The 21,059-nt window shown below is 42.5% G+C and overlaps 1 protein-coding gene across 1 annotated transcript in view; it reads left to right on the top strand.

Annotated features, from left to right (window-relative positions):
* ciita (class II, major histocompatibility complex, transactivator) overlaps nucleotides 1-19,148 on the top strand; it is a 52,207-nt gene extending 33,059 nt beyond the window's left edge. The window contains exons 12-19 of the mRNA XM_070901758.1: nucleotides 207-278; nucleotides 2,071-2,151; nucleotides 3,798-3,911; nucleotides 6,378-6,461; nucleotides 8,192-8,275; nucleotides 13,302-13,385; nucleotides 15,313-15,406; nucleotides 18,361-19,148. Of these exons, the coding sequence (XP_070757859.1) occupies nucleotides 207-278; nucleotides 2,071-2,151; nucleotides 3,798-3,911; nucleotides 6,378-6,461; nucleotides 8,192-8,275; nucleotides 13,302-13,385; nucleotides 15,313-15,388 (595 nt within the window). The 3' untranslated portion in view covers nucleotides 15,389-15,406; nucleotides 18,361-19,148. The remainder of the gene's footprint in view (nucleotides 1-206; nucleotides 279-2,070; nucleotides 2,152-3,797; nucleotides 3,912-6,377; nucleotides 6,462-8,191; nucleotides 8,276-13,301; nucleotides 13,386-15,312; nucleotides 15,407-18,360) is intronic.
* Nucleotides 19,149-21,059: the final 1,911 nt, after the last annotated feature.

The following is a 21,059-nucleotide window of genomic DNA, read 5'->3' as shown; positions in this document are numbered from 1 at the left end:
TTTTCAAATTGACTTTGTATTTCAAGTTTGTAGAAAACTTCATTCAAGGAGGTTCTTGGTAAACTAGTTATGCATTTAACTAGCATCAGCTGTATCAAAGGAAAACAGTTTATGCTTGTTCGAAAAGGCATCATGTGTAACAGAATGAGCACATGGAAGGCATCTTATTTCATCTTGTGCTTCTTTCTTATTTTTACCTGGAACAGCACACACAACACATCTGGGGGCGAACTCCATGAGCTGCCTGCTGTCCGGACACTACAAATGCTGGAATTTGCGTAAGTAATGATATTTGTAATCTCGTGCCTCGATCATTTCATAAATGATCAGCTTTCTCAGCTTGAATATGTTATCAGAGTCAAGATGTGTGTAAACTCGGGTAGCTTAGTCACGGTTTCACAGGGTTTGAAGTATTTCCTGGAACTCTAGTGCCCACACAGGTCTGTGATGATGATTGGTACCTACAGTTCCCCTTATGATTAATCAGCCATGTTATCAGGTTTGAGGGAGACTAGGTACTAGTCATAGAGAGGGAGGAGAAATCAGAAAGACCAGTCACCTTGTGTTACTCTCGTGCTCCTCTTTGTCAATGATAATAATGCAGCATAAAAGGGAAGAAAGGTAAATTTGGAAATTAAAAAGTTGAAGTACATTGTTAATGGTTACAAGTGTAAAAGATGATGTTGTAGTCAACAATATTGTAAATCTGTTGCATACTGGTGAAGGATCGACAGAACAATTCTTTAGCATTTTACAATATCCAGTTCAGATTATGAGGGAGTCCTACTGTGACACCATTAGGTCATGCAGTTGTAGAGTTAGACATTGGGCAACATGAGCTAATCCTTGAATGTAAGATGCTCAGATTAATTACAAGTGAACTCTCACTGCTGTACCTGTGATAATAGTGAAAGCAAAACTCTAATCTTGTGACCAGGATCTTCCTTGGCCATGTATCACTCAGCTAGGAAAAACTTCAGAGGACTTTAGAGAGTTGCTTTTCTCCCACTGGATTTCAAGAGAAACTCCTGCTATTACACTAATGAAAGATTTCCTCTGCACAACTTGTAGTGAAATGTAAAAGACAAGGCTACAGTCATTGAATAATGAACAATGGAAATCTTCCTCTACTCCCCCGCATCAGGAGAGCTCACTGTGAATACCATCATCTTCAAAAACAAACTTAGCTCCATGAATTTCGAGTGCCAGCACAATTGCACAAGACACATAAATTGTAACACATATCTTTTCTCCATGAATGTTGTAATGATCAGATTAGTATTAAACATGTTGAACTACTTTTAATAGAATATTACAGCACAGAACAAGGTCATTCGGCCCATCGTGCCTGTGCCAGCTCTTTGAAAGAGCGATCCAATTAATCCTACTCTGCTCTTTCCACATAGCCCTGCAAATTTTTCATTATCAAGCATTTATCCAATTCCCTTTTGAAAGTTACTATTGAATCTGCATCCATCACCCTATCAGGCAGTGCATTCCAGATCATCATAACACTGTAAAAAAAATTCTCATAATTTCCCCTGATTCTTTTACCAATTATCTTGAATGTGTGTCCTCTGGTTAACGACCCTCCTGTCAGTGGAAACAGTTTCTCCTTATCTACTCTATCAAAACCTTTCATAATTTTGAACACCTCTATTAAATCTCCTCTTAACCTTTCTTTGTTCGAAAGAGAACAATCCTAGCTTCTCTGGTCTCACCACATAACTGAGCTCCCTCATCCCTGGGACCATTCTAATAAATCTCCTCTGCAACCTCTCTAAGGCCTTGACATCCTTCCTAAAGTATAGTGCCCAGAATTGGACATAATACTTCAGCTGAGGCCTAAGCAGTGATAGGTTTGGCATAACTTCCTTGCTTTTGTACTCTGTGCTTATTTATAAAGCCAAGGATCTTGTATGCTTTTTTAACAGCCATCTCAATTTGTCCTGCCACCTTTGATGATTTTTAATTAGTAATTCTCTTTTGTTTGATCAATAAAATTAAGGTATGTGAATCCCTAAACGGTGACTGACTAAGAAAGAAATACAATTTGTTTCAATCTTGTAGCCTCGGCCCTGTGAATGGACCTCAGGGATTTCGGAAACTAACAAAGATTCTACCAGCACTGGCATTTTTGAAGTACCTAGAGTGAGTAAAACTTTGAAGTGTCTTATCCACGCCCTACTTTAGCTAGACAAATATTTCCAAGTCTTCATCTGTGTGTATTACATATCAATTTCACTCCAGTTAAAGTGATAGTACAGGTGCAGCATCGAAGTTCCGGAATCCAGACTCCGAACCGATCGGTGGCAGGGTCGTCCGTAATCCGTAAAATGTTCTGAAATCTGGACCCGCTGACCCTGCCAACCTCTGGGTCCTGCCCCTGCCCAACCTCTGGCCTCGCTCGCCACTGCTGCCCTTACCTCCGGGCCTCCACAGGGGTCCTGCCCAAACAGCTCCACTATGGCGGGGGCCATTCACGAACAGCTCCAGCATGAACACCTCCTCCTTGGCTGGGCCCCGCCCGACTACCTCATCGATGGAGCCGGCCGGCCCGAACAGCTCCACCACAGCGGGGCCCGCCCGAACACCTCCTTGGCTGGGCCCCGCCCGACTACCTCATCGATGGGGCCGGCCGGCCCGAACAGCTCCACCACAGCGGGGCCCGCCCGAACACCTCCTTGGCTGGGCCCCGCCCGACTATCTCATCGATGGGGCCGGCCGGCCCGAACAGCTCCACCACAGCGGGGCCCGCCCGAACACCTCCTTGGCGGTGGGGCCCGCCCGCCGACTTCATTGATGGGGTCAGCCCGAACAGCTCCTCGCCGAGGACCTCTGCCCCCTTTTTGATGTTCTGAACTCTAGAAATACCCGAACCTGGGCTCGGGTATTTCCGGATTCGTGGAGTCAGAAAGACGATCGCAAATCCAGAAAAGCCCGGAATCCGGAAAGGCCTCAGTCCCGAGGGTTCCAGATTCTCGACGCTGCACCTGTACTCTATCATGCAATTTGAAATTTTCAGTGTTTTCATAAAAATATAACTATAGCATTCAGGGAGTGGGACTAGCTGAAGTGCTCTTGCAGAGAGCCGGCACTGGCTCGACCGGCCGAATGGCTTCCTTCTGTGATGTAACCATTCTATGATTCTATTCTATGACTTGCATTAAACTGGAAATCATGGCTTTATCAGTGACCAGAATGTTGTTGTGCTGGGTTTAACAGAGATGTCAATTAAGAATCCAGCTTAATGTTTGACAAATAATAAAACTATATTTTCACAGATCAGTACGTGGAGTGCACCCAGTTTAAAAACAAATGGTTAAAAGTTCATCTGTATGGAGAATTATTTATTCAAATAGAATTTTCTGCCACAGGTTTTGTTCCATGCATTGTATATACTTTTTATTTGTAATATTACTGTCTGTTCACCACTCAGGGAATGACATTGTGTTTTGGTTTAATGGCAGCAGTATGGTTGGCCATTTTGTAATCTAGCCATTCTGCACAGATGCTTGCCCCGTAAATACTATTATTTAATAAGACAAAGCTCTATGTAAAGTAATAGAGTGCAAGCCAGAGTAATATTGTATGGAATACATTGCAGGAAGTAGAAGCAAAACTCTGTTGGTAGAGCAGTGCAAATTTGCAGGCTAGATCTCACCGCAGCACATTGTGCGGCGTTCAGTTGGTGAATAAATCATTCCACTTAAACATTTCTTTAACTTTGGCAAACTTTCCCTTTTATTACTGAAAAGGTACATTTTTAACTGAATTCTTATGCTGCTTTCCTATAGTCTCGACGGTCCGAGCTCTCAGAATGTTGAAATGAGTGAAAATAAAATAGGAGATGAAGGAGCTGAAAGATTGGCCGAGGTGCTGTCTAATTTAACATCACTGGAAAAGCTGACGTAAGTAACAGATTTATAATCATACGTCATTTTGGTGTATATATCCATCTATCTAATCTAAATATATATATAATATATAAATGTTATAGTGTATATATAAATGTTACAATATATATATTCATATATATATATATATATATGGGGGCCCAAGTTTCCACACGATAAAAAACGGGCGCCCCTCCGAGCTGGGCGCCCGTTTTTCACGCCTAAAACGGCGCCGGAAAAAAAACTTGCGATTCTGGAGAGCCCTGCAGCTCCTTGTCTGTGTGGCACGGCGCCCAGGGGGGCGGAGCCTACACTCGCGCCGATTTTGTAAGTGGGAGGGGGCGGGTACTATTTAAATTAGTTTTTTTCCTGCCGGCAACCCTGCGCGTTGGAGCGTTCGCGCACGTGCAGTGTGAAGGAAACATTGGCACTCGGCCATTTTTGTAGTTTGTAGCTGTTTAATTTTTGAACATTTTTTAATAAAAGCACATTGCCATCAGCACATCAGCACTGAGGCTTCCTGCTTACTGCCCCTCCCTCCCTCCCGTTCGCGGGAACGACGCTGAGCTGACTGTAAGGCTTCCACCTCAAGTGGAAGGCTGCTTGCTGCCTGGTTACTGCCTGCCTGCCCCTCCCTCCCTCCCATTCGCGGGAACGACGCCACATCGCTGAGCTGACTGAAGCACTTTCACACAGGTAGGAAGATGGTTTATTTAATCTTTTCTTTGCTTATAAATGTTTATTCAGGTTGGATTTATTTGTATAATATTTGTAGAAGTATAAATAAGGATTTATTGTAGAATTTAATGACTTCCCTTCCCCCTCCCCCCTCCCCCCCACCTCGTTCTGGACGCCTTATTTGTAACCTGCGCCTGATTTTTTAATGTGTAGAACAGGTTTTTTCAGTTCTACAAAAATCTTCACTTGCTCCATTCTAAGTTAGTTTGGAGTACGTTTTCACTGTGGAAACTTGGAAATCAGGTGTCAGTAGCCGGACACGCCCCTTATTGAAGAAAAAATTCTGTTCCAAAGTAGAACTGTTCTACCTGACTAGAACTGCAGAAAAAAAAATGTGGGGAATTGCGATTTCTAAGATAGTCCGTTCTCCACCAGTTGCTCCTAAAAATCAGGAGCAAATCATGTGGAAACTTGGGCCCAATATGTTTTATATATGTGTATATGTGTGATATATATATATATTCATAACATATATAACATATATATGCATACATTCGGTGAGTGATCACAATATTCTATAGATATTGTGCCTGTAGCTGAAGCTGTGAGAGTCACATTATTTGGATCATTAAGAACAGTGAGGCTTAACTAACATTAACCGCCCCCACTCGCCATACTGACCCCGAAATCTCCCTTCATCACACTTTATTAGTTTAGTAGTTATGACTGTACGATTTCCCACCACATCTTTCCTCTCCCTTACCAAATGACATAGCACACAGCCATAGTAAATAGTCATCCCCTGGTCTTTGGATCGTTAAAAACTGCACCTATCCCAAGTGCAATGTCCACTTCGTTTGTTTAAAGGCCAGGATGTTCCTGCCACGTGTGAACCTTTAATCAACTGGAGGTTGATTGATAATTTGTATTTCGATGCTCCATTACCTACTTGTATAAAGAGACTCCCACCCCCTAATTTAGCTGCAATGCCTGCATTAGGACATCAATCCCTTCCCTCGAGTAAGCATCACCACCAGCCTTTGGGCAAAGGACTGCCCCCTCCTATCCCACTGCTTCGATAAACTAGCCCTCCCCCACTGTGCAATATTACTGGTCCTGGGATTGTGCCGCCCCCCCCCCTCGAATGAGCAGCCGATGTTTCCCTGTCACTTCTGTCCCATCTCCCTCTGTCCCTCTCCTTGTCCCCTCTCCCTTTCCCCATCCGACTCTTCCCCCACCCTCTCCCCTCTTCCTCCACTCTCTTTTCCCCTTCCCACCTTTCCTCTCTCCTCTTCCCCCACTCCTCTCCTCTCCTCTCTTCTTCCTCTACCTTCTTCTCCTCCTCCCTTTCTCCCCCTCTCTATTTCCTCCATTCTCTCCAGCTTCCCTGTCCCCTGCCCCTCCCCTCTCCCTTCGGGCGACAAAATTACAGGAGTGCGGTGGTTGGAGGCAAGAGGCCGTGTGATGAAACCTCGCAGAAAATGTCCAAGCAGAGCTGCCAATCCTAATTACAGCAAACACACTTGCGAGACAGACCATTTTCCACTGGCTAACTGTGGACAAGGCCACCACAGCTTCACAGGTTATTTATAAATGCTATATTGAGTGTGCCGAGCTAATAGCATGTTTTCCCAGGTTAAAATCGCTTTGGATTGATTCCCAGGGAAGTCCAAAGTTACAGCGAGCTGCAACAGCAAAGCACAGTAGCACATTGCACCTTTTTGAATATTCCTCACATATTGATGGTAATATAAAACGGCCAAACTAATTCAAAATAACGGTTGCTATTTTGTCACCTTGCAGATTATCGCGCAACCAGATTGCAGACCGAGGGGCACAAGAGCTGGCGAGATCTCTTCCCAACCTGAAGTTCTTGAGGACATTGAGGCAAGTTTTAAAATAAATACCTTTTTGGAGCTGATATTACAAAACTGACTTACTTAAAGCAGCTCCTACACCATAAACGTGAAAGCAAAATACTGCGGATGCAAAAATCTGAATTTAAAAACGGAAAATGCTGGAAATCTCAACAGGTCAAGCAGCATCTGTGGAGAGAAACCCTTTGTCAGAACTAGAAAAGTCTGAGATTTAACAGGTTCTTAAAGAAGTGCAGGCGGAGGGAAAGGGGGAGGGGAGGAAAGATCAAAAGGGAAGGTCTGTGATAGGGGGAAGGTAGAAGAGATTAAGAAACAAAAGGGATGATGGGGAAAAAATGAGCTGAGATGGAACAAGTTAAAAAACAAAAGATGAGTCTAGATGGGGTGTGAATGGCGGTATCATCACCAGCTGCCATGGCAAAGAGAAAAAAAAGAGGGGGAGGGTTATTGTCTGAAATTGTTGAACTCGATGTTGAGTCCAGAAGGCTGTAAAGTGCCTCAACGAAAGATGAGGTGCTGTTCCTCGAGCTTGCGTTGAGCTTCATTGGAACTGTACAAGAGGCCGAGGACAGTTAGATCAGAGTAGGAGTGGAGCGGAGAATTAAAGTGACATGCGACCAGAAGCTTGAAGTCTCGCTGATGGACTGAATAGAGATGTTCTGCAAAGCGGTCACCTAATCTACGTTTGGTCTCCCTAGTGTAGAGGAGACCACATCGTGAGCAGCGAATACAGTATACTAAATTGAAAGGAGTGCAAGTAAATCGCCGTTTCACCTGGAAGGAGCGTTTGAGGTCCTGAACATTGGCCCCTACACCTTAACTGTGGCCTAATTAAGTCATTTTAACTGAGAATGTTTACTCTTAGAATTTTCCAGCAGCAAAATCCATCTTTTTCATAAATTTGAATTTTTAATACACTTTAATAAATCAATTTTTAAAAAATTGGTGAACTGGCCCAGATGCTGGAAGGGGGTTTCTTTAACACAGATTGCAGAGGATATTATTAAAATTTAAGTCATTTTTAATTGTGCCATACAGCTTCTTTAATTCCTTATGTCATTTTAATGGCATTCATAACATATTACATCATTGAACATTCCTATATGTTCTCCCACATTCTCTCCAATTTCTGGGCTCCCACACACCATCTCCCAATTGCAGTTGGGAAGGTAGGCAGGTAGCCTGTTCCCATGCCCCTCTCATACCGCTCTCTAGCATTTACTAAGAGATGGTCTGTGAATGAGCCTTTCTGACTTCTACCTCCCTTTGGGAAAAACACTTGGCCTGAAATCCAATACCTGTCACTCCACTCCACAGTGCCCTGCTGAAGGGCTCCAGCACTCTGCCACCATGCGATCAACATCCATACACCTTATTTTAAAGTAAGCTCGGAGATGGTGATTACAAGCTTTATGTTGACATCTGCCATTAAGCATGTTGGACAACATAAAGTCCACTCTGTGTGCAATTGAAGATTTCACCTACAAACAGTCTTCAGTGAATCTTAAGGATGTTTGCAGGCCTGCAATTTTTTTGCATCTGTGACTTTTTGTTCACTGAGTGTTTTTCAGTGTGAATACTGTTACAATTGCATCGAGCTTTGAACAGAGCTAACGTTGCCGATTTAAATGTAACACTAATAATTTCAGTCATCTGTCTGCAATTTCATTAAATATCAATAAACCAAAACCAATTATCAACATGCACCTTGTCTGATCCAATTTTTATTTTATTTTGCAGTTTATATGATAATATTATTGGTGATAAGGGGGCAGAGAAACTAGCAGAAATACTCCCGGTAATGAAATCGCTGAAAGTTCTGGAGTAAGTATCATTAACATCAAGGTGACAATAATTATTTAAAATCTGGACTGCAGGTTAAATTAATTATTTTCGCTTTCTTTCCTATTTGCTTATTGTTCTCCTCACTTACTGAGATTGGGGTAGAAAGTGGTATGTGTAAAATGGTGCAACATATATGGATTTCTGGGGGTAAGGTCCTGCGTTCGATCTGCGCCAGGGGCAAGATTGCTGCCATTTTGGTTCTTGCTGTTTTAGATGTCCCCGGTGGCTGTATTAAAGCAGCATTGGATCAATATAAATATGCAAAAAAAAGGGCCTGGGCCTGTTTCAGGACTCTTCTGCAAAGTGTGTGAATAACTAGGCAAAGCTCCTACCACTTTTACCAGTTCTGCAGCGGTGCTTAAAAGGACCGCCAGATTCTGCCGAAGAATGATGGGGAAAGTTTTTATTACTTCCCCTCCAGTGGGATGGAGAAGTGAGCACCTCATGGCTCCACAGTTGTGGCTCAGTGGGTAGCACCATTGCCTCTGAGTCAGAAGGTTACATAAGAACATAAGAACATAAGAATTAGGAACAGGAGTAGGCCATCTAGCCCCTCGAGCCTGCACTGCCATTCAACAAGATCATGGCTGATCTGGCCGTGGATTCAGCTCCACTTACCCGCCCGCTCCCCATAACCCTTAATTCCCTTATTGGTTAAAAATCTATCTATCTGTGACTTGAATACATTCAATGAGCTAGCCTCAGCTGCTTCCTTGGGCAGAGAATTCCACAGATTTACAACCCTCTGGGAGAAGAAATTCCTTCTCAACTCGGTTTTAAATTGGCTCCCCCCTATTTTGAGGCTGTGCCCCCTAGTTCTAGTCTCCCCGACCAGTGGAAACAACCTCTCTGCCTCTATCTTGTCTATCCCTTTCATGATTTTAAATGTTTCTATAAGATCACCCCTCATCCTTCTGAACTCCAACGAGTAAAGACCCAGTCTACTCAATCTATCATCATAAGGTAACCCCCTCATCTCCGGAATCAGGCTAGTGAATCGTCTCTGTACCCTCTCCAAAGCCAGTATATCCTTCCTTAAGTAAGGCGACCAAAACTGCACGCAGTACTCCAGGTGCGGCCTCACCAATACCCTATACAGTTGCAGAAGGACCTCCCTGCTTTTGTACTCCATCCCTCTTGCAATGAAGGCCAACATTCCATTCACCTTCCTGATTACCTGCTGCACCTGCAAACTAACTTTTTGGGATTCATGCACAAGGACCCCCAGGTCCCTCTGCACCGCAGCATGTTGTAATTTCTCCCCATTCAAATAGTATTCCCTTTTTTTGTTTTTTTCCCCAAGGTGGATGACCTCACACTTTCCGACATTGTATTCCATCTGACAAACCTTAGCCCATTCGCTTAACCTATCTAAATCTCTTTGCAGTCTCTCTCTGGAATTTTTTGAGGATGTTTCCAGTAAAGTGGACAAAGGAGAACCAGTTGATGTGGTATATTTGGACTTTCAGAAGGCTTTCGACAAGGTCCCACACAAGAGATTAATGTGCAAAGTTAAAGCACATGGGATTGGAGGTAGTGTGCTGATGTGGATTGAGAACTGGTTGTCAGACAGGAAGCAAAGAGTAGGAGTAAACGGGTACTTTTCAGAATGGCAGGCAGTGACTAGTGGGGTGCCGCAAGGTTCTGTGCTGGGGCCCCAGCTGTTTACATTGTACATTAATGATTTAGACGAGGAGATTAAATGCAGTATCTCCAAATTTGCGGATGACACTGAGTTGGGTGGCAGTGTGAGCTGCGAGGAGGATGCTATTAGGCTGCAGAGTGACTTGGATAGGTTAGGTGAGTGGGCAAATGAATGGCAGATGAAGTATAATGTGGATAAATGTGAGGTTATCCACTTTGGTGGCAAAAACAGAGAGACAGACTATTATCTGAATGGTGACGGATTAGGAAAAGGGAAGGTGCAACGAGACCTGGGTGTCATGGTACATCAGTCATTGAAGGTTAGCATGCAGGTACAGCAGGCGGTTAAGAAAGCAAATGGCATGTTGGCCTTCATAGCGAGGGGATTTGAATACAGGGGCAGGGAGGTGTTGCTACAGTTGTACAGGGCCTTGGTAAGGCCACACCTGGAGTATTGTGTACAGTTTTGGTCTCCTAACTTGAGGAAGGACATTCTTGCTATTGAGGGAGTTCAGCGAAGATTCACCAGACTGATTCCCGGGATGGCGGGACTGACCTATCAAGAAAGACTGGATCAACTGGGCTTGTATTCACTGGAGTTCAGAAGAATGAGAGGGGACCTCATGGAAACGTTTAAAATTCTGACGAGTTTAGACAGGTTAGATGCAGGAAGAATGTTCCCAATGTTGGGGAAGTCCAGAACTAGGGGTCACAGTCTGAGGATAAGGGGTAAGCCATTTAGGACCGAGATGAGGAGAAACTTCTTCACCCAGAGAGTGGTGAACCTGTGGAATTCTCTACCACAGAAAGTAGTTGAGGCCAATTCACTAAATATATTCAAAAGGGAGTTAGATGAAGTCCTTACTACTCGGGGGATCAAGGGTTATGGCGAGAAAGCAGGAAGGGGGTACTGAAGTTTCATGTTCAGCCATGAACTCATTGAATGGCGGTGCAGGCTAGAAGGGCTGAATGGCCTGCTCCTGCACCTATTTTCTATGTTTCAACCTATGACACAACCCACTTTCCCACTAATCTTTGTGTCATCTGCAAATTTTGTTGCACTACACTCTGTCCCCTCTTCCAGGTCATCTATGTATATTGTAAACAGTTGTGGTCCCAGCACCGATCCCTGTTGCACACCACTAACCACCGATTTCCAACCTGAAAAGGACCCATTTATCCCGACTCTTTGCTTTCTGTTAGGCAGCCAATTCTCTATCCATGCTAATACATTTCCTCTGACTCCGCGTACCTTTATCTTCTGCAGTAACCTTTTGTGTGGCACCTTATCGAATGCCTTTTGGAAATCTAAATACACCACATCCATCGGTACACCTCTATCCACCATGCTCGTTATATCCTCAAAGAATTCCAGTAAATTAGTTAAACATGATTTCCCCTTCATGAATCCATGCTGTGTCTGCTTGATTGCACTATTCCTATCTAGATGTCCCGCTATTTCTTCCTTAACGATAGCTTCAAGCATTTTCCCCACTACAGATGTTAAACTAACCGGCCTATAGTTACCTGCCTTTTGTCTGCCCCCTTTTTTAAACAGAGGCGTTACATTAGCTGCTTTCCAATCCGCTGGTACCTCCCCAGCGTCCAGAGAATTTTGGTAGATTATAACGAATGCATCTGCTATAACTTCCGCCATCTCTTTTAATACCCTGGGATGCATTTCATCAGGACCAGGGGACTTGTCTACCTTGAGTCCCATTAGCCTGTCCAGCACTACCCCCCTAGTGATAGTGATTGTCTCCAGGTCCTCCCTTCCCACATTCCTGTGACCAGCAATTTCTGGCATGGTTTCAATATCTTCCACTGTGAAGACCGAAGCAAAATAATTGTTTAAGGTCTCAGCCATTTCCACATTTCCCATTATTAAATCCCCCTTCTCATCTTCTAAGGGACAAACGTTTACTTTAGTCACTCTTTCCCGTTTTATATATCTGTAAAAGTTTTTACTATCCGTTTTTATGTTTTGCGCAAGTTTACCTTCGTAATCTATCTTTCCTTTTTTTTTATTGCTTTCTTAGTCATTCTTTGCTGTCGTTTAAAATTTTCCCAATCTTCTATTTTCCCACTAACCTTGGCCACCTTATACGCATTGGTTTTTAATTTGATACTCTCCTTAATTTCCTTGGTTATCCACGGCTGGTTATCCCTTCTCTTACCGCCCTTCTTTTTCATTGGAATATATTTTTGTTGAGCACTATGAAAGAGCTCCTTAAAAGTCCTCCACTGTTCCTCAATTGTGCCACCATTTAGTCTGTGTTTCCAGTCTACTTTAGCCAACTCTGCCTTCATCCCACTGTAGTCCCCTTTGTTTAAGCATAGTATGCTCGTTTGAGACACTACTTCCTCGCCCTCAATCTGTATTACAAATTCAACCATACTGTGATCACTCATTCCGAGAGGATCTTTTACTAGGAGATCATTTATTATTCCTGTCTCATTACAGAGGACCAGATCTAAGATAGCTTGCTCCCTTGTAGATTGTGGCTTCAAGTCCCACTCTAGAGACTTGAGCACAAAAATCTAGGCTGACACCCCAGGATCGTACTGAGGGAGTGCTGCACTGTCGCATGTGCTGTCTTTTGGATGAGACGTTAAACCGAGGCCCCATCTCCTCTCCCAGGCGGACGTACAAGATCTCATGGCACTATTTCGAAGAAGAGCAGGGAAGTTATCCTTGGTGTCCTGGCCAATATTTATCTCTCAATCAACATCACTAAAAACAGATTATCTGGGCATTATCACATTGCTGTTTGTGGGAGCTTGCTGTGTGCAAATTGGCTGCTGCGTTTCTTACATTACAACAGTGACTACACTTAAAAAATACTTCCTTGGCTGTAAAGCACTGTGGGACAGCCTGAGATCGTGAAAGGCGCTATAAAAATGCAAGTTTTTCTTTCTTACTAATGCGGGTTGTTGCTGACCTGCGGTCGACCCACCCGTTCCTCTGTGTCCCCCAAGACTTAACTGAGAGCCATTGCCGGCCGGTGAGGCAAGCTGCCCAAATTTGATTCCCAACATCAGGCAGGTTGTATCTGGAGGCGTGACGGGCTCTGTTATTAAAATGAGGCCCGAGCCCCAATTTCGGGTGCCCCCCTGGCTTCTGGTGCCCGCTTGCAGTGCAACGCATATTTTGGGCTGGAAAATGAGAAATTAATTTCCACCCCATCCTGTCCATTTTCAGTCTGATTTCATCACAGTAAAAACGAATCAGTGAAGTGCATTGTGAAACAGTTTTTCAAAGTCCGGCACATATAATGGTTCTATTTGTTTGAATGGGCCTGAAAGTGCTGCAATGCTGTCGGCTGTAGAATTTACAGGGATCTTTTTTTTATCTCCGCAGTGTTAAGTTCAACAAAATCACAGATGTTGGAGCCCAGAGATTGACACAGAGTTTAAAGAATTGCCCCCATATTGAGACAATATGGTAAGTTTGTCCAAATTCCACAAATGATTAACTTACACACTGCTACCGAGGATTGCCCTTTAAAATCTTCCCTTTTATTTCAAACTGTACATTAAATAGGTACAGCATTACCCTCTAGCCTTTCGAACATGTAGGAATGTTCCATTTATTTAAACAAACTGCAATCTGAATAATGCCGCAAAGTGCTCAGGATCATCACCAAGTTATTTGCAGATCTGAATTATTATTTGATTTATTTTTCTTCCCTTTTAAAGACCTAAGTGCCACCTTCCATTCCCAAAGCTTCAGGCTTTCTGAGTACAGGCGAAACAATTTATTCCCCCAATTTTCACCCCTCCCCTCCTGACATTATTTCACTCTCTCTCTCTTACGCACTCTCGTGCACGCACACACTCGCCACCAGGGCCGGATTAACCCATAGGCTAATAAGGCTGCAGTCTTAGGCCCTCGACTTTAGGCCCTGATTTTTATATCATCAACCCTAAATCTTTGTCACAAGGTTGGTTAAACAATATCATATAGAACTGCATAATTATATCTTCAGGGGTTCAAAATATTGTGTCCTTATGGCTCAAAGTGTGTATAAAATTCTGTGACAATCTTGAAACATGTATAAATATCACCCCAAAATTCCCCCGGAGAGTTATGTACACTGTTCATGGAATAAATGCATAAATAACATCAGGTTTGATCATTATGAATGCTTACGAAAGGATGAAGAATTTTCATTTATCTTTTGAAAGTGGAAATGTAGATGTCAAAATCAAATGTCAAAAGTATTTAGTAGAGTATGTATGTCCTCATAGATACCCCTAGATATCCTACTAGAAACTACTCGGGGTAAAATAGGAATATTCCAAATTAAGTCTGAAAGACTATATTGGAATTATGCATTTGTTTTGGGGGGCAGGGCAGCTTCGATAACCCTTGTGACCCTTAGCTGCTCTCTCTTTCCTATATTCTTATTTTATTCTGAACTGTGTTCTCAAGTCAAGTAGTTTTTGAGTACACCAAGCAGAATCATTATCTGTAGCGAACATGTGAAGCCCAACAAACGGAGACTAGCAAACGAGAATGGCTCATCTATTTACCTTCTACAAAAAAACTGTACTGTTTTTATTGCCACTTGTTTTCTGAAGGCAAAAAGTGTGTCGTGTTCTGTGAAGGCTTCAGTGATTGGAAGAATACTGCATACATAGATAATCATGCAGTGAGTGAGCAGCATACATTGTCAGTGGGTATATATTGTTCCCGAAAGAAAGTCAACGGCAGAATTGATTCTCAAGTGGAAAAGCAGTTTTTGGAAGCTCAATCTTATTGGAAGAATGTCCTGAGACGCGTAATTGAAATCATTGTTTGCCTTGCTGAGCATGGTCTGCCATTCCGTATATTGTAAGCAATATATAGTACATATATAGGTCCTTCCCTCCTATTAGTCTTAGGCCCCTCAAAGCTTTAATCCAGCCCTGCTCGCCGCACACACTGGCCACACACACACACTCACGCACACACACTCGTGCACTCTCTCGCATGTGTACACGCTCGCGCGCGCAAGCACACAAACTCACACGCATACATCTCCTTGATTGTCATCAGGGGTCACTGGATAACGATCAGGAGAAGAAATCCAAGCTGATCTTTTTCCCCTCCCTCACCCAGGGACACTGGCCAAATGCCAATAGTAGTGCTGCAGCTGCTGTGATCAACTAACTATTTGCCTTGTCTGATGTCGAGACACATTTTCCCCAGCATTCAGGAGTGGGATCCGCTATGGCTGCAGAGGCCAATTGTAGCAGTCCTCCCACCACCCCAGCTGAGACAAACCTTTGTCTGTATGGTTTAATGCTCCATTGAACATTGTATTTATCCACTCGGCAGTGAGGGAGTTTCTGTTCTGTGTTTTACAGCTTTCTGTTCTCATTTACAGGTTGTGGAGCCCCACGATTACACACTGGATGTCTGCACACATTCAACAGATTGACGTCCGAATCAATTTACAGTAGGCAAATCTTCTTTCCCAGGTAAAGTTTCAATTAAGCATGTCTTATTTTCCTCCCCTTCTGTAATACATAATGATTAATGTTTAATGTTTTAGTATTTTCCTTGCACTTTAAATCTTTTTCTTGTCAATAGTATTCTTCTTATCCAGAACATAATTCATAATTGAAAAGTAGCATTCAGAAATGTCAGCCTTAGATGTTGGTTTTCGAGCTCTTGTCGCCTTCATCTCAAAAACTGCCACCAGAGCTTCTCAATGCAGTGCTTCCACCTTCAGCCAGCGGGCTGGGCTGTCCGAGTTGTGGAGGACCTCTTGGCGACTGTCAGTGATTGACGGTGTAAAGCCAGACCTGACTTCAGGGATGGTGCTCTCTGTTGATGCATCAAGTCCCATTTAGTGACTGGACTACTTCCAATTGAGACCAAGGTTTAAACTTTCAACTCATTTAGCTTAAAGCTCATTATTATCCTCCAGCTGGAGCTATTGTGCTAAGCAGAAATACATCACAGGGATGGGGTTCAGAAATAATAGAAACAAAATATCGATCTTCGTTCGGAAAATATATATTTCAACGGTCTGGTCTTTCTGCTGCTCCAAATATATTCCACTTGTATACAATTTATTACATTCTGACATGGCAATGGACTATCAAAATGGCTACTTGTAGAATTATATTGTTCCACATATGCTGTTGCAAAATATTCCTCTTTGACTAGATAAAAAAGATGATTATCACTATATAACTATACAACAGCCTAATATCAGAGAAGAAACATCCCCTATGAAACCGTCTTTCTTTTTTATTTTTGGTAAATGCTATGCTTATCAACTGGACATGAGACATTTAACACTTTTGGCACTATATCCATTACCAACATCCAAAACTCTCAGGTCAAATATACATAGAACATAGAAAATAGATGCAGGAGTAGGCCATTCGGCCCTTCGTGCCTGCACCACTATTCAATATGATCATGGCTGATCATGCAATTTTAGTACCCCATTCCTGCTTTCTCTCCATACCGTTTGATCCCTTTAGCCATAAGAGCCACATCTAACTCCCTTTTGAATATATCTAACGAATTGGCCTCAACAACTTTCTGTGTTGAGGTAGTGAAGCTGTGAGAGTCACATTATTTGTGAGGCTTAACTAACATTATCCCTCTCACCGTACTGACCCTGAAATCTCCCTTCATTGAGACACAGAGCCTTCAGGCTTGTTTTTTTTAACACTCTTTGACCTTTTAGAATCATTTTTGATTTTTGCCCTTGATTTCTCTGCCCTCCACTTTTCCTTATCTCCTTTCTACCTTTTGCTTCTGCCCCCATTTTACTTCCCTCTGTCTCTCTTCATAGATTCCCATCCCCCTGCCATATTAGTTTAAACCCTCCCCAACAGCACTAGCAAACATTCTCCCGAGGACATTGGTTCCGGTCCTGCCCAGGTGCAGACTCTCCGATTTGTACTGGTCCCACCTCCCCCAGAACTGGTTCCAATATCCCAGGAATTTGAATCCCTCCCTCTTGCACCATTCCTCAAACCATGTATTCATCTTAACTATCCTGCTATTTCTACTCTGACTAGCATGTGGCACTGGTAGCAATCCTTAGATTACTACCTTTGAGGTCCTACTTTTTAATTTAACTCCTAGCTCCTTAAATTCAGCTTGTAGGACCTCATCCCGTTTTTTACCTATATCGATGGTACCTATATGCACCACGACAACTGGCTGTTCACCCTCTCCCTCCAGAATGCCCTGCTGCCACTCCAAGACATCCTTGATCCTTGCACCAGGGAGGCAACATACCATCCTGGAGTCTCGATTGCGGCCGCAGAAACGCCTATCTATTCCCCTTACAATAGAATCCCTACCACTATAGCTCTCCCACTCTTTTTCCTGCCCTCCCGTGCAGCAGAGCTGTGGTGCCATGAACTTGGCTGCTGCTGCCTTCCCCTGATGAGCCATCTCCCCCAACAGCACCCAAAACGGTATATCTGTTTTTTGGAGGGAGCTGACCGCAGGGAACTCCTGCACTACCTTCCTTCCACTGCTCTGCCTGATGGTCACCCATTCCTTATCTGCCTGTGTAACCTTTACCTGCGGTGTGACCAACTCACTAAACGTGCTATTCATGACATCCTCAGCATCACAGATGCTCCAGAGTGGATCCATGCGCAGCTCCAGTGCCGCAATTCGGTATGCCAGGAGCTGCAGCTGGACACACTTCCTGTACACATAGTAGTCAGGGATACTGGGAGCATCCCTGATTTCCCACATAGCACAGGAGGAGCATGACACGGGTCTGGGCTCTCATGCTGTGACTTAACCCTTAAATTAACTTAATTTGGCAACAATGCCAAAGGTTACCTACTGATGAGAAAAGAAAAGATTAAATACTCACCAATCCACCAGGCAATCACTTACCCGCTTGGCTGTGATGTCACATTTCGATTTATTTTTACTTCTTTGTTTACTTTCTGTCTCTGCACCAGCTAGCCGCTCCCGACTGCTGGGCCCCTTTTATGGGCCTTGCTGCTCCCGACCTGCTCCGCTCTGACCCCTAGTAATGTAATGGTCCTACACTCTATCCCAATAAGGTGCATAAACCACTAATTTCAGAAGCACATTCCTTGCAGCATCAGCGTAACATGTCCATTTCCCACAGCAGCCATCTTTATGTCCATTCTGACCGAGATTGATAATTGAGTGCCAGTTAGTGCCAACATATAGGCAGCTTTGTGTAGTGGACATGCACGCTGATGGAACTGGGTTAAATGTGCTCAAGCCCATTCAATTTCGAACCTTTACAGCTGGTAGAGAGACGAGAAGAATGGGCAGGATTTGAAGCCTGATCTCAGAAGTAAAGAAAAAACCAACGCAGTCCTTTCCCTCCTTTTCTCTTTTTCTTTCCAATGAGGTATTTTTGCTGGAAATGAAACACAGCTAATACATTTTTTTTTTACTTTTATTACAGTAATTTACAAGAAAACGCACAAGCACAAATCAGCAATGGGATTTTGCAGGGAAAACCGTTACTCTTCATATTTCTTCTGGCTGAATTGATATCCCACAAGCTTCTACGTTGGTGTACAGTGGTACCAGTGGCATCATCATCATCAAACATCTTCATCTTAGAATTCTTTTATCGCCATGAAACACGAGGAATATCAATAATGATTACACCATTACACCATGTATCTCAAAATAAGGAATGCAGCAGGAATTTCTTTACCCAGAGAATGGTTAGAATGTGGAACTTGCTACCACATAGAGTAGTTGAGGCAAATAGCATCGATGCACTTAAGGGGAGGCTTAGACCTGTTGGGCCGAATGGCCAGTTTCTGTGCTGTACATTCTGTAAAAAACCATGTTAGATTTTTCTCCCTTACTTGGCAGCGGCCTTTATACCAATAGGTCAAATTTTATAAAGGTGCTGTTATTTTCACTCTCATTGTCAGGATGCTGCTTGGGAAGAGCAGCACAGTCCAACCTATACCATCTGTCACTGGGAGTGGAGCAATACGCCAATCATTTTACAGCTCGGTTGGTCCATACACAAACATGAATAAAATAATTAATTTTGTTGAGCATATTCTTTACTGGCTGCTATACCTGACCTTTGTGGAAAACAAATTGAATCATTGAGTAAGCTTTGCACTAAGTAAATGTTCTACTGCACTTGGTTACTTTATTATAGTGTTGGTAGTTTGCTGCTGCTGTTTAACTGTACACTGAAAGGACTTTATTAACAGGCATTCTTTGGCTAGAATATAAACAAGAAGGCAGCTGATTTGCTGAACATCTTATCATGCATTATTGCTGTTTTAGTTAGAGCAAATTTAAGTCAAGCTCAATGAATAAATACCCAAGAGAGTATTAATTTCAGAAATTATTTTGAAGATAATGTATTTTAATAGTTGTCAATACCAATCTGCAGAAGGATCAAGTTTCAAGTGGTGGGGATGTTGGCTGGTATAGTTATTTATTTTACCCTCTCTCAATTTCCTACCCTGTGCACCATTTCCATCTAAGAGGTTATATGGTTAACCTACTCTTTCCACATTGCCCTGTCACTACAATGTGCACAAAGAATAGCCTGATGAAAGGCCTTCCTCCAATTTGACCCTCTTCTTCCCTACCTATGAAGGAAGTAGCTTCTTCTTCATGCCTAACCTATAGAGGGCACAATGAAAAGTAGGAATTTACCATTCCTGGGCGAGGGGACGAATAACCAGCTTTCTATTCTGTTGCAAGGCAGCGTAGATATGAGAATAGCAATAACATCATTAAGACGCTTCCTCCTTAATGAGTTAATACTTCAACACCGTGCTAGAGTTTAAATGAGGCATGTTATTCTTTCACATGTAAATATTCCAAAAAGGCTTAAAATATTTTAATTCACTTTTATAATGTTTTGCAAATAACATTCATGAATTATTGTACAGAAATAAGTTGAGTTCCTTTTCCGATATATGGAATAATGTATATATGTAAAATGCTAGGACCAGTTTGTGTAATTTGTCAATATGTAAAGTAGAAACGAATTGCTGAATATATCTGGATAGAATTGATGCTGTCAGAAGAATAAACAAATAAAGTTAGCATTTTATTTTAAAATATGAAGCCGATTTCAAGTATTGTTGTTAAAAAAATATATAAAAATTGCACTAAACCATTTTAAACTTTGCTGATTTAAAAAAAATAAACTTTAAAAAATAAACTTTAATGCGATGTAATTTATTCTTTTTCTGTTGGTGTTCCTGTTAGTTTTCCTAAAAAAACGAACTTTGCTGAGGAAGAGCAGGGTCAGCGTGAGAGTGTGTGGCTGGAGGATTATGGGTTAGATGAGTGACAGCAGAGCAAAGGAAGTTGGCGAGAGATCAGAGCTGCCTCATAAACCTGTTTCCTTCCCCCTTCCTATCTGGTTCCTCAGAGGTTTGGTTTGTTTTCAAAGATTCAACTTAGTATTTTTTTTAAAGAAATCAAATTAGAATGAGATCACTCAGTGACTTTCGCTCTCATTGGTATTAGCAATTAGAATCTCCATCTCACTGGTGTAAGTAATTACCTATAAAAACAGGTGAAATAATTTGTTGGCTTCAAAATTCAACTGGTATTTATTTTTGAAAAGTGAACATTGCACATCTCCCTGAAGAAAAACATATTGGGATAAAAATAAGATGTGTTCTACAATTTCCGACCAGGAGATGAAGGTGGAAATTAATGCCATTATCTTGCACTTGGGGCTCTCTCCCCCTCTCTCTCTCCCCCACCTTAGCTTAAAATACTTTGAGGTTTATAGAACACAAAATAAATGGGGCGTAATCAATAAATTTACATTTTTTCTTGTTTGTGTGCATGCAGACAACCACACAGCCTCCCTGGTTTAAATAAAAAATTCTCAGGAAGGAATTTTAACCTAAGCCTGGATGGAAACTTACGGGATGAAATCAGCCACCCAGTTTCCATCCCATCCAATGGAAAGTAAAATTGGACTGGGTGGCCGATCTGATCCTGTAAGTTTACACAAAGTTGGATTGACCCCCTCAGTATAACTTTATCTGGATAAAGCTTTTGAAGTTTGCCCTCTGGCCTTTTTCAAGTAATTTTGAAAAATTACTTGGCAAAAATTGCTGGAAACTAAAGAAAAATATTTTTCAATATAATTGTCTA

This window comes from Pristiophorus japonicus, chromosome 15 (assembly GCF_044704955.1).
Source record: "Pristiophorus japonicus isolate sPriJap1 chromosome 15, sPriJap1.hap1, whole genome shotgun sequence".
NCBI lineage: Eukaryota > Metazoa > Chordata > Chondrichthyes > Pristiophoridae > Pristiophorus > Pristiophorus japonicus.
This window is presented reverse-complemented; position numbering and strand designations above follow the sequence as displayed.